Source organism: Phasianus colchicus, chromosome 14 (assembly GCF_987193195.1).
Source record: "Phasianus colchicus chromosome 14, bPhaCol1.hap1.1, whole genome shotgun sequence".
NCBI classification, from domain to species: Eukaryota; Metazoa; Chordata; class Aves; order Galliformes; family Phasianidae; genus Phasianus; species Phasianus colchicus.
This window is the reverse complement of record NC_143449.1, coordinates 8,900,515-8,924,618: the sequence shown is the minus strand read 5'-3', so window position 1 is coordinate 8,924,618 and position 24,104 is coordinate 8,900,515. Positions and strand designations below refer to the sequence as shown.

The following is a 24,104-nucleotide window of genomic DNA, read 5'->3' as shown; positions in this document are numbered from 1 at the left end:
TCATAAATGCCTGGATTTCCTCGCAACTGCAAAGCAACGCACAGTTGAAACAAAACATGAGCTTTGAGCTGAGCTCAGAGGAGGTTTTGAGGCTCTCAAGCATTCATTGCCTCTCTACCTTATGTGGTGGCTTCTCTGTGCCCACTCTTGCTTCATGCCAGAAGAATTTGCCCAAGTGATCAAATAGCCATGAGAATAAAGGGCAATCCCCAGAACTTGGTGAGGCATCTGAGCCAGAGGGATGCTCTGAAGCAGGCAGCAGTCCAGCAGATGTTAACATGCTGTGCTGTTAGCTGAAGGCAACCAGGCAGGGCACAATGAATGAAACCCTGAGCAAACCACTGTCTTCCACTTAGGCCTGGAGTGAGGTGGTGGTACTTTGGTGGGAGGAGAAGTCCTCAACGGAAGGAGAGGCCAGGCCAAGTGAGTGGATTTCTAAAAGTAAGAATATGTTTTTTTGTTTTATGAAAGAGCACATGAAATCCAAAGTAAATCTTGTGGAGTCTTCACAGGAGCCTTGTGGGCAGGCTTGGTGACTTCCACTTTGTACATACCCAGAGCCACCAGACAGTGGCAGAGCCATGATGGACCGGCCAACATGGCCATCAGAGCCTGGGCATGGGACAGACCCCATCAGGGCAGTTAGAGTTTCAATTTTACGAGGGCTGAATCCCCTGCTGCTTAGCTTAGCAGCACCATCAGACTCTCAGCTTTTGCCTTTGTTTGGTTTTTAATTCCAAGCCCTTTTCCGTGACAGGGAAGACTCAAAACCGAAAACCAAACAAAAGCATGAGTTTAAGGCCCAGAAGCCCAAATAAAATAAATAAAGGAAACTTAAAAAAAACTATGCCAAGTTTTCCTTAACAGTCTTGTGTTTCAGAGTTGGCCTGATAGTCAGTGTTTATCAGAACCAGATTAGCAGATACTTGCAGACAGAGAATTTGATAATTTTCCCTACCCTTGAGCCCCCAGAGGGACATGGTCTGGTGACAAAGGCCATAGTTCTTCATTCATCCGTGGGGCACATGCAGAGGGAACAGCATTAAGGGCAAGGAGCCTCTTGGCATATCCTTAAGCAGCCAGACTCCATCCCCTGCTCACCTGGGGCAACTCTATGCTTAAACAGCCCCGAGTTCTCCCCACAAATAAGTAAGAAAACCCACCGAGCTGCAGTGCTTTACCCCAGCTGGGGATCGCTTCCCCAAAGCTGAGGCTTTCAAGCAAAAATAAAAAGTGTAAAACCCCAAATCCTTCCCCTCTACAGCAGAACAACAGATTACAGCTTGTTTAGTGAAACCCATGCAATTATACCCTATTTCTCTCATTACAACTAAGTCTTTTTGTTAATATACTATTTTAATCAACTCAAAGGATTAAATGCCACGAAGAACACAGGAGGAGGTCTTCTGTGGGTGCGAGGGGACAGCGCGAGGGACTGTGGGCAGGGACATGCAGCTGCATCCTGGTTCAGGAGAGGAGGAATAGATGTGATGTGGCATCAGGGAGAGGGATTCCCCACACAGTGCTGGTGCTGGAGGTAGAGCCTGTGGTTGACGGAGAAAAAACAAGAGAGAAGTCAACAGGAAACCATTTCGCAACCCTCCTGTCACCAGCACAGCTCCCTGCTCTGCTCAGCTCCGCAACCACGGCTTCCTATGCAATCTGGCAGCTCCCTCAACTCACTGATTTTGGAGCCACCCTGACATTTGAAGCTTTTATTTTCTTTTCTGGAGAACCTGCATTTTTTAAATCTCCGCACAACACAGCTGCGTTTCCAGCTTCTCATTTGTGTAAGTGGAAACATCTCATTTGACTCCATTCAATTTAATGGAGAGACTCCAAGTCCAGAGAAAGTGAGGGTGCGGCCAAACATTTCCCGGTGGGCGTTCCCAAAATATCATTGTTCTTTGTGTGCAGGGAGAGTATTTAACACAAAACCCCGGGGGAAACAAAAATCAACAAGGAGTCACACTGCAGTCTTTAACACTCATTTTGCTCCGGAGAACTGAAGTCCTCAAGTCCCAGCTTGGAAGAGTTCCCAGTCTTCTTGAAGTCACACGAGCAGAACTGGGCAGGAAAGTTCTGGAACTGGCTTCTCAGCACGCCAGAAAGCTGAACGTGTACTCAACACATTGGGGTTACAATAAGGGTTTGTTGCCTTGCGTCAAATACCTCCAGGCTAATTTAACCAGAGAGTCTGGAACTCTTCTCCCTAGCATTCCTCCCTTCCTAACTCCAATTTTAATGCTTTTGCAGATTCCAGAAAGCAAAGAGTATTGCATGTGATGGGATATCTTTGCCTTTTCCAAGAGAGATGAGGTCTTGGCACCGGGGAACTTTGCCGTAGGCAGTTCTCCTCCCTCTCTCTGCAGGAGCTGAGGTCATCTGTCAGTGTCAGGAAGATGAAAGACAGGCTGCCCTTTCTCATGTCAAGCAGAGGTTTGGCAGGAACTGGGAAACCTTCCTTGTTCTAACACTGACTGGGAGGCACTCAGCCCTGCTGAATGTTGCAGTGATGATTTCTCCTGGAGAGCTTCATCTCACTTTCCCTTTCCCTTTCCCTTTCCCTTTCCCTTTCCCTTTCCCTTTCCCTTTCCCTTTCCCTTTCCCTTTCCCTTTCCCTTTCCCTTTCCCTTTCCCTTTCCCTTTCCCTTTCCCTTTCCCTTTCCCTTTCCTTTTTCCTCCCCCTCTCTTTCCTTCCCTCCCCTTCCCTCCATTCCCCTTCCCCTTCCCTTCTCTTCTCTTCCCATCCCTTTCCTTCTCATCTTCAAACCTATGCACTTTTTTTTAATTCCAGAAACTCTGATATTCTTTCTGTAGTTAATCATTAAAAATCTCCCTGAGAGCAATTATTTCTCCCCAGATTCAGTTTCAATAAGAAACCATTTAAGCTGAAATTCTTCATCAGAACTTCCCACCCGCAGTGCCACGTGGATGGACAGTTGTAAAGGGACAGGAGAGTGGTAGCCATGGCGTGCAATAACCAGGCAGCAGGAAGAATTTCAACACAATTAAGGAGAATTTTTGGTAGAAGCTGCCAAGAGGAGACTGCAGGCTCACTAGGGAAGAGATACTCAGACGACTCCCAGCCTACCCAGGGCAAAGAAGACTTCCCCATGTGCACCTGCACTTAGACATCCCCCAGCTAGCGCTGGTCACCGTGACCTGCTGAACAGACATACATCCACCAGTGATAAGATCAACAGCTCTGTGTACTCTCAGATATTTAGCAACGTCTTAGATGAAAAACTGTTGGAGGAGACTAAGAACATCTGCGGTTTAACACGTGCAGGTCCCACAGTGCCAAAGCACAGACTGCTTCCTTGGAAATGGGCAGCTGACTGTGTCCCTCAGGAGTTCAACCCATTCTCCCCACATCAGCACTCCAGCACAGAGGGAGCTATTAATGTGAGGCGATCCTCACTAGCAAGGCCATTACAGCTGAGGTTGCACCTTCAACATGGAGCCATTGCCAATACAGATTATTTACTTGCCTGAAGGTGATAGCTTGTTTAATCAGGTACATTGATCTGCACTAAATTCAGCACTTCCAGCTGGATGTCAGTCTGAGCTGGTTGTGCTTTGGTAGTCCAGCAGAAGTGGTTGAGGATGAGATGCAAATCTGGAAGTGGCACCCAGGCATCTAACACAGGGGCATTCACAGCATTAGAGGTGCAGAGTCTCTCCATAGACTCTACCAGGAGTCCCATGAGACACCTAAGCAGTAGGCTTAAGATACACTCGTGATGTGTGTGCAAAACCCATAAGAAACTGTGCTTTGGGCTTCTGTAGCAATTAGTTAAGCATGGGCCTGGCTGGACAGAAAGGGTCTGGGAGTCAGCTGAATAGGTCAGTGACCAACCTGCTCCTCTGTACTGATGGAGCTGGTAGTGGCTGTGTGCTGAGAGGAAATTTGAGTGAAAATCTCTCTTTCATTGTCCCACTCAGTGGCCTCACCTCGAGCATTGTGAATAGTTTGTGCACCACAATGTAGGGACATCAATCTATCAGAGAGCATCCTTTGGGTGGCCACAAAGATGGGGAAGGGTTTCCAGGGCAGTGAGCACAGTCCCAAGCTGATGGAGTTTATGGGCCATTCCCTATGTAAAAATAATAGCTGGTCCTTTTGGTAGCCAAACTGATTGGGAAATTCAAGTTAATGACCCAGTTGATGCCTTTGTCAGCAGCTGAACAAGACAAAGTGCATGCTGCTTCATGCATATGGTTGTTGAATGGCTGTGCCAAGCAGTGAAGTTTCCTCCAGCCCGTGTACCTGCAGCAGGCAATTATTTACATCTGGAATCATTGCTCAAAAGGTTGAGCCATTAGAAATTAATCACAGCACACTGCTAGAGACTCTGGGTTTGGGATTCCTCCCTGCTTGACAGCCCACCTGTTGTGCCAGCCTCAGCCCCCTGGGCTGTCCTTTTCAGGGGGAGTTGTAAAAAATAAAGATAAATGCAGGACCATGGAACACAGATGGGGAGGGTGGAGCATGGGCTGCCAGCAGAAGGGTTGATGTTGACCTGCGGGATCTCCAGTGCCCTCACTGATCTGAGACACAGTTGGGACTTCGGTCCAACTCCATCCCCATGAACATGCCCACCATTATGTCCAACACTCTGTAGAGCATCCCTTCATCATAAACTCCATCACTTTGACCAAAATCCACAGCCGTAAATGACCCCCTGCACACAGTGATCCCCAGCATTAATTCCAGGTATAAATGAGATTTTCAGGGGGAGGATTTCATTTGTTTGCAATCACATTTGTGCTCAATGGCTGGAATAGCTCAGCACCACCTGCAAAGCAGCCCCCTCTGTGCCTCTGTGCGTCATTTTTCCAAAGCCCAAAGCCATCCCTGCGGGGGGAGGATGGTGGCCTGGAGCCCAGCCCGGCTCTGCATCTGCACAAACAGGACGAGGTTTGATGGGGCTCAGCCGTTCCCTAAAATAACATCCCTACCCTGTGTTTTAATCTCTTGGAAAACAAAACCCCAGTCGTTTCCAGACAGCAAGGGAGAAATTGCAGGCTCGGGTCATTCTCTGTGGCTCGGGGGAGTTTATTTTCTCTGGGGCTGCATTTTCCAGGATGGCGCTTCCTGAGAAAGCCGCTTGTCTGGGAGCTGTCGGCATTAGCTCAGCTCGCAGTAATCTGGAGACCCGGGGTCAGCAGGGAAACCACTTGTGCCAGGAGTCTGTGGGGCCCATCCCTGCTGCAGGATGAGGACAGAGGTGGGTTAGGGCATCTCAGACAGAAGCAGCCTCGTTAGCTGGGAGCACACCTTGCAAACCCACAGTGTAGCTGGATTGTGGAGGGGGGACAGTGAGGGAAAAAGATAAATAATCCAGAATAAATAATTTTAGCTTAAGGCTGAGCCTAGGGCTTTGACCTCTGTGTGGGCTGGGATTGGTGCTCATGCTTTTGAGCTAAGTCTGGGCTGGCAGGTCCAGATTGCGCTGGTGTAGCCCAAGCATCCAGGAATGGGCATCAACAGCCTCCATCATCTGTGCCATGATGTGTGCCAGGATTTAGGTGCTGATGTTCAGGAGCTGGAGGGCACACACAGCAAACTGGGAAGGAAAACACTCAAGCTGGTGATAGGAACCCGTGAATATGACCCTAGCCCTGCCCTCATATTTGCAGAAGAGCTCCCACCCACTCAGTGCTCAGCACTTCTCCCCAGCTGTCTCACTGTCATTTGGAGGTTTCCTGCCTGAAACCGTCCCTGCTAGGCGTAGGTACAGCTAATATGGGCTGGGAGGGGCAGAACAGAAGTTCCTGCTGTGGGACAGGAACTACACCCTGGTGTTCTCCTAAGCAAGGTTTTGCTGCTGAGAAACCTGGTCTAGATGAATTGAGCAGACGCTGCTGGAGCAACAAGCGGGATGTCTGCCTGCAGACCAGCTGCAATCAATATTGTCATTAGCAGCTCTGCTGGTGGCAGGGACAGTACCCATGTACAATGCATGGGATGCTCTGAGCTGCCCAAAAGAAACGGGATAGAAATTCACCAGAGAAGCTGAGAAAATGTCAGTCACTCAGGTGTAAAAGAGGGCAAAACCAAGCAGAAAGCAGAGCTGAGAAAAGGCTTATGCTTTGTTTAGCATGCATCAGGGGGGTGAGACTTTGGCAGGAAAATGCATGCCAGATAGCAGTATGTTTGCAGGAGCCTTGATGGTGGGAGACATGGGTATGTTGTTCTCCTCAGCCTGGCACTGGAACTGGAACATACTGCCCACCAGAGTAAGAAGGATGTTGACGAGCTGGAGGAAGTCCAGAGAAGTACAAGTGATGAGGTCTAGTAACCACAGCTTATTAGGAAATGCTAAAGAAATGGGGTTTGTTTAGTCTAGAAAGAAGATGATGAGTAAACAGGTCAGCATCAGGCTAAGTTTAATTATAAAATGGATGGTAATCAGTTGTACTGTAAGGTCAGGGGAAGAAGGGCTGAGAATAGAAACACTGAGGTCGCCACAGAGAAGTGACTGGGCGTTACTAACACCTCCTATCAGCTGCAGCAGCACCAGAGGCATGTCCCTGGGGAGGGTTGGTGTCTCCTCTGGACAAATTTGGACAAGCATCTGCCAGCAGTGCTCCCCTAGAGCACATTCACATGCTGAGAAAAGAACAATGAATCCACCCATCCACCTTCATTTCTCAGCAGCTCCAGAGCTGCTGGGGGAACACAGGGAATGCTTTTACCTGCAGCCTGGCTGGGGTAGACCATTAGGAGCCCCATGAGTGTCACTGAGGAGAGGATGCTGTGCTCTCATTTCCGTCTCAGCTGTATCTTTCATCTTGCTGTTTTACATCACCCTCACTTCCTCTGCTCTGCCAGCACCTGTCTGCTTACCCCATGCCACTGTTGCCTATGTCTTCTGTTTAACCCCACCTGCGCCCACAGCCCTATCTGAGCTTGCATCACCTTGGTGCCTGCAGGAAATGAGCTACAGGTGGGGAACGTGCACAGATTTCAAAACACGTAATAAACAGAGGTTGAAAGGCTCTAGCGGGCAACTGGCAGCACCTAGATGTGGTTTGGTCTATGAACACAGATAACTCAGAGGGAACATGTTTTTATGAGCTCTTCAAGGAGCTCCAGGCTGTCCTGTCTTTCCTGCCACCACAACCCGCAGCCTGCTCTGCTGTCACTGAACCACATGTGCTGGTGCTGGCATTTGCTTCTCCTACAGCCCAGCATCTCAGCAGCAGTGACCCTTCACATCCATGGGATGCAGTGGGAGAACTCCAGTTATGACCCAGACCATCTCTCCTCCAGGTCTTCACAAAGCACTGCTGGTTTTCTCTGCCTGGACACCTTTTTCAAAGGAGAAGCCATAGCTCACCATAAGGCCACTAAAACGACACCATCTGAAAGGCTAACAGTTCTTTTTTTTTTTTGCCCCTCACCTGCCCAGCATTGCCAGGGTAAAGGCTAAAATCAGCCTTGGAGACTGTGGCAGGCATGTCTTTACTCTGGGCAATCCCACCTGTGTTTACCAATCTTTTCTGGCTTTTCCCTGCAGGGAGGGCACCCACCTGCATAGCCAGCAAGGAGATAACCAGTAAAGTTGTGATTTTCCATTTATACCATTTCACATCTGAAAAAAATCCAGTGGTTTGGGTATTTTTTGTTTGGCTGGGATTTTTGTTTGTTTGTTTGTTTTGGTTTGTTTTTTTTTGGTTTTTTCTTCTGAGGACTAGAAATAAACAAATGTTTTAAAATATCAAGCCATTATTTAAATAATCAGTGGCTGGGAGCACAGTGACACTGATTTAAAGGGATTAAGCTCCAACCTTAAAGCTCAGTGAGGCTGCATTTTTCTGATTGATTCTTCTACAGACAATGGTTGGGGGGAATCACTCTGGCTTTGCCCCTTTATAAAGTTTGGGTTCAGAATCACCAACACCTGGGGATGGGTGCTTGGGGAATGTTGTCCCTCCTGTAAATAAAGCAGGATGCTCTCTGTAGGCACTGGGGTTGGTGTCAGAGATCAACATTTCCACCTCCAGTGCAGGAGCTCTGAGTGCAGGATGTGGGGTTAAAGAATTATTTGCACTGAGTAAATCTTGATGGTGGAGCAGACCTGGGAGCTACTGCTTGTGCTTTAAGAATACAGGGGAAAAAAAAAATATATATATATATATATATAATATATAATAGCAGTAGGGTTCTAAAGTGGTGCTGGCTTTTCCACCCATCTCTTGCCCTTTCTCAGCTCCTCTGAGCACCTCTATCTTTTGCAGCATCCTCACAGAATTCCCACTCCTGTCCCAGAGGACGTATTCTGTAATCACATCAGCTCCAAAGGATGTTAAGGGAAAACTGAAAAGCTTTCTAATAATGAATAAACCTAGGGGGATTACGTGCCCTGACCCATCTAGAAATGATACGTGAGCAGACTGAAAATGCAAACTAATACATTAAAGAGAAAGACTGGGAGAGGATTTATCAGCCCAGCTCTGTGTCCTGCCCTTGGCTGTGCCTGGCAGGGATGTTTCAGATCGAGGTGGAAGAAACCTCATGAAAAATCCCTCTGCTTTGTGTTAGCCTTGCTCTGGGAGGATCCCTTTAACCTTGCTTGTGGTGATGCCCAGCACTCCTTAGCATCTTGGCTTCTGTCTCTTATCATGTCAGTTTGTATCTAACCTAATTTGGGGATGGAGAGCCTCCTTAAACAGCTTTCCCCTTAAAAGCCATGTGTTTTTATGATTATAGCAATTCCCCCATCAACTCCCTCCTTACTTTTTTTCTCATGCCCCTCCTATCTCACCCTCCCAAGTGTAGAAACCCCTTTGTGCCTTTCACAACCAGCTTTGGGCAGACATAATCCTGTCTGCCTGTCCCGAGGGGAAGTGGCCAGCACCAAAATTAGAGCCCAGCTCTATTCCCTGAGGGTATTTTTGCATAGATCTTCTGTGGTTTCTCATCTCCGTGCCCGACACAACCAGCTCATAGGGCTGAGCCAGCATTTCCTCATCTGCCCAGCACAGCCCTGAGGCCTTGCTGTATTTTTCTAATTCAAAACCCACTGAAGTGCACGAAAATCTCAAGCTACACCCTCTCACACACACCGCTTTTCACTGCTCAGAGTTTCAATTAACCTGTCGGCAGGCTTTTCATTAGCGTGCCTTCGTTAAGTCCCCATGCAGCCTCCTTGGCCTCAGCCAGCAGATATTACTCTCTGCTCTCTGTAAAAATTTTCCACTTGACTGTTTGCCCTTTCCCCTGCATCGTTAACAAAAGATTTCATCCTAAAATGGACTCTCAGGGATGTCCTATTATTATATTATTTATATGTCAAGAATGAACTCTTGATTCCATTTCTTCTTTTCTCCATCTTAATAAGCTTTTAATACACTGCGGAAGCCAGACAATCCCCCTTTGGCAATTGAGTTTTCTTAAAAGCCTCTTTGATGGCCTTTATCAAAAAGCACTCAGGAAAATGTATTAACTGTTCTCCATTATCCACTATTTTGTTGACTTATCATAAGATGAATATTTTTCCCCCATATATTAGGAGCATGCAGATAGTTTTAACTCTGCCTTTAATAATTATTTCAATTTGCTTGCTGTGTACCACATCAGTTCCAGTTCCTGAATGGATCCTTGCAAACATGTTCAGTTGAACCATGTATTTGCTGAAAAAATGCAGGTGCTAATTAAGACTAGTTGCAAATACACCAAAAATACAGGAAATAGCACTGAAAAAATACCTTTTCTGATGTGTGAAAATGTGTTTCCTTCTGCAGCTTTAAATGAAATACTGTTTTTCTCTTCTCAAACAATATATCAAGATTAAGTGTAATTTTAACCTGATGCCCACATTGCATTAATGTGTTTCTAGGGAAAATTTCTTTCCAATGGCAACCAGCTCAAGCTAGAGAGGGAGAGATGTCTCTCTTCAGTCTGATCTTCTGTGATGAAACCAAATGACATCATCTGGGGCTTTCCCATAGACACTGGCCTTCTCCTCAACAAGCACAGAAATGTCTGGTTGTACAGCTTTGTAGGGATAAAACCACTGGCTGTTCTCCAGGGCTCTCTTGTAAGAAGGGGTTTTGGTGCTAATGTTCCAGGGGGTCCCAAGAGGACTGGGTTGGAGGGATGTTCACCTGCTCAGAGATCTCCCTCATCCCAGGGATGGCATGCAGCAGTCCATTGCCTTGTCCCTGTTCTGTAGGATGCTTTTGACAAACGTCTTCCCTTCAAAAATGGCCAGTTCCAGCTACTGCAAGGGCATCTCTTCAAATGAAATAATAAGAGGGTGTTGAGCTGGTGGTCCTGTTCCTTGGTTAATGTAGGGTCTCATCTTAATCACTACTGCAAAATGATATGAAGTGCTCTAGAGGGATGCGTCAAATTACCTAGCAGAGGCATTTCAAGACAAATCACGTAAAACCAGGCTGGGATCACAGTGCATATCCAAGGGAAATTCACTGGACATCATTTTTCATGTGATGGGTGCTCTTTCTCTTTCCTTGTACCCCTCCAAGGGATGTGCTTTTTTGAAGGGAAGTCATCAAAGTTGTCACAGAGAAGCGGAGAACCAGACTCATATCTTTTCCTTTTCTCCAGGTCCTGTCGTGCGAGGCCAACTCTCCAGGCAGCTCTCCAGGCACTTCAGCCTCCCAGGTAAAGGCACCCCAAAGGATGCTCCAGGGCAAGGCTGGGTGGTGAAGATGGTCTTGGAGGGGGTCTTGGAGGGCTTGAGTAGCCCAGATTCAGTAGTGTTGTGCTGCTCCAGATTCCCAGGTGATTCAGTGCTTGGTGGCCATAGGCCCGTCATCCCCCTTGCAGGATGTCATCTAAACTGTTGTATTGTTGAATAAACTGGCTTTGAGACCGAAAGTGGAGCCAAGTCAACACATTTCAATGAGGACATCAAAATCTTCCCAAATACTGGGCTTTAATCTCTTTGAAGGCTGATCAGAACAAGGATGGCTGGAGGGGATGCAGAAGGGAGATGTAACCATCTCTCGTTTGTTCAGTATATGAGTAGGGAACTTCAGTAAGATGTTCTCGTGAGCAACTGTATACATGGAGACAGAGACCAACAGGACAAGTTGAAAGACACTTTATCTCCCTTGAAAGCACAGTCTCTCTATTGCACTGCTTTGCTCAGCTCATACTTGACTCCTGACACTACACAGGGAAATGTTATTCCACACATTCCTTGGCTTTGGGGAAAGGCTGTAGGTCAGAACCACAGCCATTATCCAGGGGATTTATGCTCCTAATAGGAAATTGAAAGGTGAAAATTTCAGAAGTAACATGGAAGAGAGGCTTCCCCAGGCTGGATCAGACTCTGGCAGATTTTCCAATGTATTATGTCTTGATCTCAAACTCTCTTTGAGTAGGCATAAAGAGTGAGAGAAAGGTAAAGTAGGCAGAGGACTTTGCAGTTTCAAGACTTCATCTCAGTTTTGGGGTGAAGTGGTTTCTGTTCTCTGAAAATTTATTCACCCGTCTATGATTCACGTTTGGAAAGAGATAATGATGCTCCTGCTGTCCATTCTGGCTGGACATGCACCTGAATATAGGAGTTGGACCCATGGCATAAGGGTCTGCATACTGCGTTTCTGTGTACTGGGATAAGATTTAGCTCAGATAATTATAGAGCTGCAGTGATTTCGGTGGCCTTCAGCTCCCCAAACTGACATTAGAAGAAAAGGAAAATAAGGAAATCTGGTGGAAAACTCCAAAAAAAAGGGGCACACCAGGAGTACGTTGCTGTTTTGGCTGACATATCTGGGTCAGGTTGGACAGAGGTTCTGCAAAATAGGAAAAGAACTTGTGGATGAAGGAAAAAGAGAAGAAGACATTTTTCCCTTTCTCGTTGCCCAGAAGCTGAGACTCTGCTTCGATGATAGAAACACAGATCTGTGCTACATGGCCAAGGCATCTGCCAGAGTGAGTGACCCAGATCCTCATCCCCTGCTCTGTATGAACTCTTCCCTTTGGGATTGAGCAGAACATTTGATTTGGCTTGAAGAAAGGACTTCTGTTATTTCTCCCAGTATATTAAAGGTTGCAATCATTCCCATCTTCTCCTTTCACCTTCCTGCCTCTGATGTCCCCAGCTTGGTCAGCACACTGAGCAGTCTCCCAGTCTCGGCTGGGATCTCCCTGTGAGACCATCAGTGTGTGGAATTTCTTCTTGGCAAAAGTAACAAGAGAGGAAGTGAGAGCTGTGTGGAAATCGCCTGTGGGTCTGCAGTCTGAAAGGTGACTCCTGGAAACGATACAGAAAAGCATATTCTGATGTAAAGAAAGACAGCTGGAGCCACTTTTGTGCTGGACACACTGCCAGGGAACAGCACGTTCAAATGCAGTCTTTCTGGAAATTGGGAAAGCTCTTTCCCAACCTTTCCTCATTGCTTCCTTATAAGTGATGCCTCAATGCTCTTGAAGGAACCTTCCACTTTGCACACAGGGATCATGACTGAGATAGTTTTCCATAAAATGGTGGAAGAACAAGAAGCATTTGGGTGGGGAGATGTCTTGCATACAAAAGGGCAAACAATAGCTGAATTTTGGCAGAAAATGGAAAGTAACAAGGTCAGACAAACTGAGCTTTCCTTAGTGGTAGCAAGCAGCCTAGGTAGGTGGAAAACCTGAGCCAGGACAGTGCAGTCCTTTCTGCTACCTTCTCACTGCTGAAGTGGAATTTTCAGATCTCACAGCTGAGGCTGTGCTTTGATGAGGGTTGGGATGAAGTTTTAGCTCAGGAGAGGTGTTCATAATGGACCTGAGGCTTTGGCACCAACAGACACAGGTGGCCCTGCTCTGGTGGCCTCATTCTGCACCAGTGTCAGTGAAAGCATGGGGACTTCTGTTTTCTCTGCTGGAGTTGTTTGCCTCCTTGTGGAAGGAGATTGGCAAGGAACCAGCAATGAATGCGTATTTCTTTAAGAAGTACATCCTCATGAATCAGTCCTGGCAGATGTACAAGGCAGGCTCTGGGTTTCCTCAAACTCTGGCTGACTCCAGGGGAGAATTCATTTCCTAGAGTTTCTCTCCATCCCTTCTCCTGTCCTGCTTCACCCATTGCCAAAGAAGGCTTTAACCCAGGGCCAGCACCAAGAGCTCCAGCCATTTGCTGTGTCCTGAGCATGGGAGGCAGAAAGCAGCACATGAATTACGATGACTTCAACTACTGTGGTATGGCTTCAGAGCCATCACTTTCAATCAAGCCATAAACTGCCTGCGATATACAGCCCGTCTATACGTTGTGTGTACGGCATTGATTAAAGAGTGAGCTGCACTAATTGGTGTTGAAGTCATTGCTACTAACACATGAAATCCCTCCAATGCCTGGAGCACTCCGCACACAGTGACTCCCAGGGCACTGAGTTGTGTGTCATCATTCTGAGGTTGGGTTTTTCTTCCATCAGGAGATCTGAGTTCAGACCTGACTGCTTCCACATCTCTGTGTGTTTGCTGGCTGAAATCTTGGATGCTGCAGATAGGCAGCTCTCTCCATAGAAATTCCTCAACCAGACTGACACAAGGGATTTCAGTGGGATGCCATGAAGGACACAAAGGAGGATTCTAGGGACACAGGGCAGAAGGTTCAGTAGAGTCCTTACTGACTTCTTGCAACAACAACAACAAACATATATAATTATGAAGAAGACATAAGGATTGCTACCTCCCCTTTGCCTCCAGTCAATAAAGAAAAAGTAGAAAGATCTACTCAGGTGTGCAAAGCCTCTGCACAGAGAAGCACCCACCCTCTGCTGGCCGACATGCTGCCCCTTCTCCTCCTCCCTCAAATCCTATTAGTATTAGAGAAGGATAGAGCTATAACAGGAAAAGCCACCTCTTAGCAGCACTGCTGACAGCTTGCCTTTTAAATCTTTAATAAGAGCTGGCTTGCACAGCTGCTCTCATCTGCTGCATGACAGCACAGGGAACCACAACTCCATGGCATGCTCTGCCTGATGCTACATCCTGGGGTCACTAAAGCACACCAAGGAGCCTCAGCCTTGCAGGTCTGACTCCATCAGAAACTCTTTCCTCTCTACATATGTGCCAAGACCTGAATTCAAGACTGTGTTCCCTTGTCTCTTACGGGGGAGGGGGAGCAGATGCTCTTCCCCATGTCCTACGTTCCTGTAACCCAGAGAAGAGGGGACAAGTCTGCCAGCAAAGGACGTGATCCACTGTGACAGCTCAGGAGCTGAGTTCTGCCCTCAACCCACGCAGCATGCAGAAGTGTTTGCAAGGCCCCATGGCACAGAGTTCAGCTCAGACTTCCTCCTCTGCATCTCAACTTGGGACCTCAGACCGTTCCTGCAATGAGAAGGGTGCAAAAATAGCTACTCTGGGACATTAATTAGAACAGTTTATAGGCCTGCTGAAACATGGTGACCACAAAAAATTTTCTAGAGTGTCTGGGTGAAGAATATTGCCATAGGGAGTAAAAGGCTGTGTTAACAGCTCTGGAAAGAGTTTGTAACTATAATTCAGGACTGACTAAGGGCATGGAGCTTGCTGGGATTCTGCTGCCCTCTCCTGGATGCAGCATCTTATTTTGCCCCATGAGTTGATGGGCTGTGGTTCATGGCAATTGTGTGTGGATAGGTTGTCTGCAAAGCCTCTTTCTCCAGCATCCATATAGAGTCAGAAAGGAGCCTACATGGATGAGTGTGTGTGGTAGGTCATACACACGTGTGTCCCACTGTGCCCTCACACCTTCAGTGCACATCACTGCCTCTGGACGTGTACATGAGCAGCTCAGAGTTGCCAATCCCAAATGATTTGGGTGAGGATTTCTAGTAGATGTGTCCCCATAGGCATATCCTGCAGAGACACAGCCACTGTCACAGAGCAGGATCAGCCCATGGAAATGATGCAGTCTGGACTTACTGCACTGTGGGATGATTCAGTTCTGAGACCTGGTCATGGAGAGGGTGGGCTCTCACCATCAGGAGGGATGTGGGAGGCATTGAAGCAGATACTGCCCAGACCCAATGGGCACACAGTGGGGTTCTCTGGAAGGTCATTCAGGCCCTCGTGATGGTCATGTGTGGAGTGCAGCCATTACCTTCCTTGCTCTCTGTGCATCATTCACTTTCTATGAGTTTCTTTTCTTGGTCTTGATTTTTTTAGGTAGCTCTTGGCTCAGTCTGCCTGTTCCCCAGCCTTCAGAAACAGAGCAGAGCCCTAAAAAACACATGTCTTCTTCTGAGCCCATCCTGGACCTCAAGACAGACACAACAGAAGCACTTCCAGGTGAGAAATGTGCTGTTTGATGTGCTGGGTGCCTGCAGTCACACACAGAGCCATGTATTGGCCACACTGATGGACCTGCACTAAGCAGCAGACTCTGAATAGAGATATGTATTCCTACTAGCCCCTTGTATAGTTTCTTCTTCTTCCTGCTATACCCCATTCCTCCACTTCACACACCCTATTCTCTCCCAGCTCTTTTTATACCATATTGAGCTGCTACAGAGTACAAGAAGTCCCACTGGCTTACAGCTGACTTGGCAGGGACACCAACCTGGAGCTAGTGATGGGCAGCTTGCTCTCAGTGAGTCACAAGACCATTTCTGGAAGGAATGTCTCCTCTGGAGCAACTATGGTGAGCACTGACTGCTAATGAAGCCTCTTTCCATCAGTAGGCGAAGATGGGATGTTCATTTGAGGGTCATTGTATATAGGCTTCAAGGGTTTTTTCTCACCGTGTTTTCAATCACTGTGAATCTGGGGTGCTCTGGTTTAGCCCCTGTAAGCATGAAGCTTGGCTTTGTCAACAGAGGGGGTCTTCTGGGCCAAACAGTGTGAGATCTCCACTCAGAAACATCAATCTAGTGAGACTAGACTATGTAATCCCACATCCCAGACATACCTGTACTGTTGTGTGCTTACTGTGTCATAAGTCAATACTGCTACAAGTTATAAGTCATGTCCATACACTTTCCCATGCTCAAAATACTTCCCATGCTGAGCTGTTTCCAGGAAGAGGTTTCCCTATGCACATGCCATGGCAGAGATCAGATGGGAAAGCTGAATCATATATCCCGGGTTGTAAGCATTCAGACAATTCCAGAATCAGGATGGCTCATCCAAAACCAGCGATCACTCATCTCCCAGTCACACATGAGTGCCCCCGATCTCCTGAGAAACTGCAAAGCAATCCCTGCTGTCTGCTGACACGGCAGAAGGCAGCAGTATCCATGTGGTGGAAGCTCCCAGCAAGAGACATGGAGATGCAGGTCCCAGCATGAGGGCCTACTGCTTTGCCAGATTCTCCTGTCTTTCTTTAGCTCATTTATAGAGCACCCAGTGAAGCTGATACCCAGTTAGTAGGCATACATACACTTCTAGCTGTAAAAGACTTAATGTTCCATTGTTGGTATTTTATAGCCAAAAGACACACAAGAGTAAGAATCCCTTTTCTCCTACCAATCTCAACTACATAGAATATCTGTGCTTCATTTTTTCCCTTTGCACATTCTATTTCCTCCATCATCTTTCCACCATCCCACCTGGGAACACATACAGTGATAATTTCCCATGGCTGGAGACAAATTCTGCCCAGGACCAGTGCAGTAACACACACTGTGACATCCACTCTGACACTTCTCTGAAACCTCTTCTTGCTGGATTCCTAATGCAGCAGTTAGTGATGGTTTGCTCCAGGTAGACATTCCCCAGGCCAGTCCATGCCTTTGGAAAAATCTCCTGGCCCCTTCCAGCTTGCAAATCTCTCCACAGGAAGAGCAGCTCCTTATGGTGGGGAAGCATCTCTTGCAAAGCATTTACCATGTGTAATATTGGTGACTGATTCCTGCCAAGGAATGGGAATCCTTACCTGCAGAGATTGGCTTGGCAAGAAGTGCACAGTGAAGGCTGCACTTCTTGCAGCACTGAAGCATCTTCCCCAGACCAGATGTTTGTTGGTGTGAGTCAGCATGGACCCACGGGCTGCAGCTGCAGCAGCTTGCAACATCTGCCACTGTAATTTGACCTCTCATGTCTGAATTCATCCTGTTTTGCCAAAACAAAACTTGTTGCAAGTCGTGTCCCTGCCATAAAGCTGCAGTCACTGACTCAAAAAGTACAATGAAACATAACAATTCTGCTAAGTCTCTGACTGACAGAACTGCTGGCCATCAGGTAGGGGTTCCCACATGTGAAATCCCCGAGTCCTGCACCCACCCAACCTCCTCCTGATGGCAAAGTCCAACTTGAGTGACAAAGGAAAATCTGAATTATTGTTTCAAGGCTGGAGAGTTGGATCTGTCAAGGGATCCACACCTTAACTGCAGAGGCAATATATGTTTATGCCCCATGGGGAATAGGAGGGGTTTTGTCTTTCAGCCGGGAAGTTTAAAGCCAAAAGCTGTTTGTCCTGGTCCCACTGGCGTTACCATAGCAGTTAATCCATGCACAGTGTCACCAGAGCTGCAGATTTAGTGCAGCCTCGCTGGCACAACCAGGCTAATTGAGGCTCTTGAGAATGCAGAGGCTACTGCTGCGGGCAGATGGGGTCAGAGCCATTTATTTACACAGAGTCTTGTCCTTCTTTGATGAAATAAGGGGGATTAGAGACAGACAGGAGTGTAGACATCAGTTTTCAGGCTCAGCTTGATTTTTCAATAATCACTTTGGGCAGAGGCGAGACCTGAGATTCACGGGGATAAGGAGCTGGCAGAGCAGCAGCTATTCTGCATCCAGCATGAGTAGGCTGAAATACACCCATCACCATCAGATTTCACGAGAAATATTTAGGGGGGGAGAGGAAAAAAAGCATCAATCTGTTTTCTGAATTCACTTCTAATACTAGCAAAACTTTGGCTGAAACAAAGGTTCAGGTCCGTGCCCACATCCTTCAGGCTCAAACAGGGATGCAAACTGAATGAGCTCCTCCAGCTCATTTTGAAACTTTCTTCCATCTCCGTGTCACAACACACTACATCAAAGAGGCTAGGAAGGAGTTGAATGAGCTTGTGCAGAAAGGGGGACATGATTTTTTGACCCCAAGCAGTGTGGTGATGGTTTTTTTCATTTAAAATCTGGAAGGAAAGAACAGATGAAATACAACCACAGAACAAAAACAGTCAGAGATGCACAGAGCTCTGCTTCTGCCCATGGGGAGGGCTTCCCTCTAAAGCCCATCTCTCTGTCTGACTGTCTGGTAGGGGCTCAGAGAGTGCTTTTGTTTGGGACAAAAAAAGTTCCTCTTTTTCAGTGAGATGTGGGTGTCTGCAAAAAGTAGTAGAAGAGGAAGAGCCATCTTTGAGGCCAATCTGGTCTGAGCTGAAAGTCCCCCATTGGCACAGGGAAGCAATATAGGAATGAACTGCTTTTCACTCCTCAACATACAGATCCCTCCTAAAAGCCCAGTAACATCCCTCTGGCATCAGCCACTTTCCTTTTCTAGAAAGGAAACTAGGAATGCTTCATTCAGAGCCACAGGGCTATGCTGGACCTTTGGGCTCAGGTCTCTTCTGGAGCTGGAGGCACTGACACAGAGTAAAGCAAATAATGTGAGACCTGGCACATGGTGAGTTCATCTCCTTGTCAAGTGCTAAGAAAACAGTGCTATCCACAAGAGCAGCAAGGAGCTGGGACAGCGTGTTCTTCCTCTGCGACGCATGAGCTTGCCACGTGCAGGAGCCCGTTAATTGCACTCAGCAGGATTTCCAGCAGCACCATGGGGCTGCCTTGGAAGTGTCACTTCCGTGCCCTAATTGATGCTCTACAGCAGACAAAAGTGTCACACAGGAAGAAAAGTCTGAGAAAATTAAAAAAGGATGATAAAATCTGCCAGTGTAACAGATCCTTTCTCCCAGCTGAGCGTGAGGAGCACTCAGGAAGAGTGGTGAGGTGTGCTGGGGTCATCTCAGGAGCTGTACCCACATATTGTCAGACACGGGGGTTCGTATTGTTATAGACAAGAAATGCAATGTGAGCGAAGTTTAGCCCAGGGAAAAATGAAATTATTTGTCCAGAGCTATAGAACCATAGAATAGGCTTAGGTTGGAAGGGACCTTAAAGCCCATCCAGTCCCAAACCCCTGCATGGGCTGGTTGCCACCCACTAGGTCAGACTGGCTAGGATCCCACCCAACCTGGCCCTGAGCAATTCCAGGGATAGGACATTCACAACTTAGAGATGATCAATGGCAAGGCAATATCCTGGAAAACTGAACTGCCTCAGTGTTAGGTTATGCACAGGTCAGATTCCAGCTGGAGAGGTCCCCACGCTCCTGAAATCACTAGTACACAAAACTCTTAACTGTGGTCAGAAGGACTGATGCCACAGCTTAGGCACAGATTCATGGCTCCGAGTGCCTTGTACCAGTCACAGGAAAACTGTTGGTGACCAGTGCAGAAGAGTGGGCAGGATGAACATCTGTTCCTTGTCATCTGCCTCTTGCTGGATCCTGCAAATTCCAGCATGGATCTGACTTTCTTTGGAGAGCCCCTGAAGATCTGCATGGCCTTTGGCTCCCCTCCAGCCCTTAGCAGTTTGGGAGCATGTGCTCATGCAGGTGGATGCTTGAGCTGCAGTGCTTGGCCAAGACGATGAGCCAGAAGGAAGCTTGTGTTTCATTGTCGTGTGGGGAGAAAATAAAATCCTGCTGAGATCTGCACTTCTCAGTGTGTGCAGGACCATTTGTGCAGATGTTAGTGTGAGAACATACCAGAGCAGGCTATGGTGTTTGAGATAAAGCAAAGCTAAGTAAATTGCTTATGGGCAGTTAATAAGTATTTCCAAAGACCAGTCCATTTGTGCAAAGTGCCTCAGGCACCTAGAAACAGCCCAAATTACGTTATTACACCTAAACTAATAGAATTAGGCTGCTGGTATTTGCAGAAGGTCGTGACTGAGCTGTGTACTGACACAGGGAGAGAAATTGCAATGCCAAGTTTGCTATAGTCATTGGATGGCCTAGGAGCTAAGATGTTGGAGAATGGAAGAGATGTGAGTTCATCTGCAGCTAATCTATAGGCTCCTTATATGAATTTGAGTGCATCAGCTTATGCTGCCCTTGCCTCGGTTCCCCATTCCACAAAGGCAGTTGTGAGGCTTTCAGATAAGGTGATTAAAGCAGGCTAAGAACTTAGAGACTTTATTCCATCACTCAAAGAATTTGGGGCTAAGATACATCCCTGTAACTTCCTGGTGAGATGTGACAAAGAAAATCCAGCCTTCAAGGCTGCTCCTCAGTGACGGATGACATTTTAGCTTTCCACCTCTGGTAAATGTTGTGCTGGAGCTGTTCAAGTAAATGTCAAAATAAAAAAAAAAGAAGAGGAAAAGAGAAAGGAAGAGGGGAAAAAATAACCCTTGAGAAAAGTTTTCAGGGAAAAATAAAGTCCGCCTTGACATTTAATGATAGGACGAGGCAAAATGGTTTTAAACTGAAGGAGGGGAGATTTAGATTAGATATGAGGAGAAAATTCTTTACTCAGAGGGCAGTGAGTCCCTGATGCCAGAGAGCTGTGGGTGCCCCATCCCTGGAGGTGCTCAAGGCCAGGTGGGATGGGGCCGTGGGCAGCCTGAGCTGGTGGGGGTCTGCCAGCCCATGGGTTGGGACTGGGTGGTGGTTGAGGTTCCTTCCAACCCAAGATATCCTGTGATCATATGTTTTTCTGTTTCCATGGGTAGCAAAGTTTAGACTGAGGGATTTGAAATGGAAATATTTTATACTCTGTTTTGTAGCTCAAAACCTTCCCTTCCCCCCCCCCCCAAAAAAATGACAACAACAACAACAACACCAGTAGGTTAAGAATTTAGACGTTTTAGAGGAAAATGCCTGATGAAGCCACACTACCCACACACTTACATGTCTGCTCTTCCGCTTTGCCCCATGGCATCACAGGCCATGCTTCTCTCTCTCAGCTCTCTGCTTTCCCCCCAGCCTGCAGTGACCCTGAGGAGCCCAGACCAGACCCAGGGACGAGGCAGGACCCCGCCAGCTCCCTGTGTGGGTGTGATGCTGCAGCCTCCAGCACCAGCAGTCACAGCGAGCCCAGTCCTGCTCCATCCGCAGGTGAGAGCATCTCGGGCAGAGACCCCAAGTCAGAGCAGGGGAATCCCAGCCCTGCAGACTCCATGCCATGTCCAGAAGCCCCCGAAGTGTGCCCGGCTCGTCCCAACACTCTGGACTTGTCCAAGTCACTGAAGAAGCTGGAGGAAGTGAAGCAGATGGGGCAGAGGCGTAACAGTGACCACACGGCGGTGAAGGAGAACGGGGTCGGGAGCAGCCCTGTGGCCGCTGCGGTGAGCGAGGAGAGGAAGGCACTGGAGTCCGAGCTGGGGAAGTGCATCGAGGACTTCCGAAAGATCAAGATCCCTCGTGCCTTTCCCAATAAGAAACGGCAGTGGCAAAGCGAGCTGCTGAGGAAATATCAGTTGTGAGGGGGGCAGTGAGGCTCTCTGGGGGCACCCCCAGCCGGTGGGTGGCACAGGACATCGGCACACCTGGGGTGGGGAGTATAGGCTGCTCCTTCAACAAGCTGCAAGCCAAAAAGTATGGCAGCACGCTCCTTACGTGGCAGGAGGGATGCGTGCTGTCCCAGACATTATGAACATAGATGACATAAAAAAGGCAAGGGAGCCCAGGGAGAATTACCAGGGGAAAAGCTACCGTCCAGCAGGAGCCCTCATCTTTGTGCAAACAAATTTTCCTGGTGTTTCAAGTAATAAAATATAGTTGATGTCAAAAAGGAATTCAAATCTCCCCATCTCTTTGGCAAACATGTTTAGCTCAGCTGCTCAAAGCTGTACAAATAGTTTAGATGTTCCATTTCCTTTAAATTAATGGAAGTTCCGTATCTGACTCCCTTCTGTTCTTGGCAAAACTTCCCCATCTGTAATATCTGCAACTGGAGAGCTGGGATTCAACAGAACTTTCTTTTCGTGAGAGGTCATGATGTTTTGCAGATATTTTCCTGTTTTTACACAAATCCTTGAATGCTGCCCAGCCTCGCACTTGGGGCTCCAGCCAAAAATGAGTAAATGAGAGGGGGTGTGCATCTCCTGCAGAGCCACAGTCAGACCAATCAGAATCAAGTCCCCATCATTCTGGTCAGTTCTTGGCTACTCCTTGTATCCAGGTGCTGTTGGATGGCTGAACCCAACTTCAAAAGGAGAATGGAAGAAGCTTGACTATGTGGGGCTCTTCTGCCGGATGGGGATTGGGTAAGAGCTTGTGGATGAGGACAAAGAAGGGGCCAGGCTGGGAGGCTTTGGTCACAGCCACCCAGCAGGGAGGATGATGGGTTGGAATGCAAGTAGTCCTGGAGATCTCAGGAGGACTTCATGGTTGTTCTTGTGATGGCGGTGCTGGATTGGCCAAGTGGATGCACAGCAAGATCTGCTGCCCACTAACAGTAGACACCAGATGTGGCTATGGTAGTCAGTAGCACCTTCGGCCCTAGTGATCAGAAACAGTGAATTTCAAGATCCTGAGAGGAGCAGGGAAGATGAGCAGCAGAGCACAGACTCTGGCTGCCCTGAGGTGTCACCAGTCCCCAACAGAATCCCAAGGTCAGTCTCCCCTTCTTTGGACCTGTAAGAAGAGTCACCTCCTGCCCCAGCTGCAGCCTCCAAACCTCCCACTGATAAAGCATAAGGGAGGAACCCCCAGCAGCAAGCACACTGCAGGGCATGCAGGGCAGCCCTCCCACCCCAGCAAAAGCCACAGAAGAATTTCAGTGTGGGTTTTTTTTTTGTTTTGTTTTGTTTTTTTAATGAAACAAAAACAACTCAATTAAAAGCTCAATGAGTGTTTGTTGAGGTTTTGTTGGGCCGAATTGCTTGACCTTTTGGGGGATGGATGTGGAGGCTGGATCCACATTCTTCTTCCTTTTATATACAGACACACGATGATAGTGTTTACAGGAACTTGTAGAGACAGAGAGGTGCAAACTGCCTTGGGGAACCACCACAGGCTGGGCTTCAAAGATTTTTGGGATCTCCAGGCTTGCAAGTGGTGAACATGAGCTGGTGGGTGAGCTTTTGGGGAGCTTTGGGGTCTTCTTCCCATGGATGGAGCAGTGCGTCCCAGCAGAACTTCTGTGTCTCGAAAGCCACACCCTGGGGCATGTTTACCCCTAATTAAGTATTGGCAGGGATCATTCTCCTGGGTATTGTGCAACCAGGTGGACCAGGGCTTTCAAGTTATGTTTTACATAACCAGCTCTATTTTTAACTTAATCTCCAATTAATTAGAAAGTGGACTTTGCTGGAGCTGTAATTAGAGTTCACATTTCCGCATTACTTTCCATCCCAAAGGTCTCAGGAAGGTGTATATATCCCACTGTGTCTGCCCCATTCACTTCACTAAAAAAAAACAGAGTTCATTCACAGCATCCAAAAATACCGAGAGGTCAGTGAGCACAAGTGCACGTCGTGCTCATGCACAACTACATCTGAAATATGTAACAGAATTAGAAAGCAAAAATTAGTTATTCAGGAGTGCCAGAAAATAATGAAAACAAAATGTGTGTACGGAGTCAATGTAAAGAAACAGTAAATTATTAATAGTGTCATTACACTGCTGGGTTAAACAATTAGATCCAGCAGGCAATTCCTCTATAGGAGGCAATCAACCCATGGAAGCCCAATTTGCATTCTCTCCCCCTTAATTGTTTTGTAGTTCTCAGCTGGCAGTGTGCACTCCGAACAAAAATGGCTTGGGGCTTTTTAGGGAAAACCTGCAAGCTGTCGGGGAATTGAAGCACTACAGTGTTTCACAATGTTCACTGTGCATCTCTCTGAGTACAGCAGCTCAGAAAGGCTCGGAAGGGGAAATAGGGAGCTGTGAGGTTGTGCTGAGCTGCGGGCCCAGGGGGAAGACACCACTCAGAGGGATGCCCACCTCCCTCATGGCCATGTAAGATCCCCATTCTGCCTGGAAATAACCCAGTTCCCAAGGGGTGAAAGAAGAGCCGCATGGCCCACAGTGGGAAGGATGCCTGGGAAGCAAGAAGGGTCAGAAATGTTTATACCCACAGCACACACAGCATCACAGAGCGTCTGTAAGCAAAGTGACTCACTCCTGTTTCTCCTTCAGTATTTGTCCCTCTTTATTCAAGTTGGTTTGTCTTGAGAAATCCACTTTCATTTGTCT

At 47.5% G+C, this 24,104-nt stretch overlaps 1 protein-coding gene across 1 annotated transcript; it reads left to right on the top strand.

The window, feature by feature from the left end:
• Positions 1-397: 397 nt before the first annotated feature.
• On the top strand, positions 398-22,670 carry LOC149915999 (uncharacterized). Its single transcript, XM_090150187.1, has 4 exons — positions 398-441; positions 10,583-10,639; positions 15,122-15,244; positions 20,889-22,670. Exons 3-4 carry the CDS (start codon positions 15,187-15,189, stop codon positions 21,386-21,388), a joined length of 558 nt encoding a protein of 185 aa, XP_090006313.1. The 5' UTR covers positions 398-441; positions 10,583-10,639; positions 15,122-15,186; the 3' UTR covers positions 21,389-22,670.
• The last annotated feature ends 1,434 nt before the right edge of the window (positions 22,671-24,104 follow it).

Excerpts from the sequence above, each read along its gene's own strand:
- LOC149915999 (XM_090150187.1), top strand. The coding sequence starts at position 15,187 with ATGTCTTCTTCTGAGCCCATCCTGGACCTCAAGACAGACACAACAGAA. Across the intron at positions 15,245-20,888 it reads CACAACAGAAGCACTTCCAG|CCTGCAGTGACCCTGAGGAG; the intron begins GTGAGAAATGTG and ends CTTTCCCCCCAG.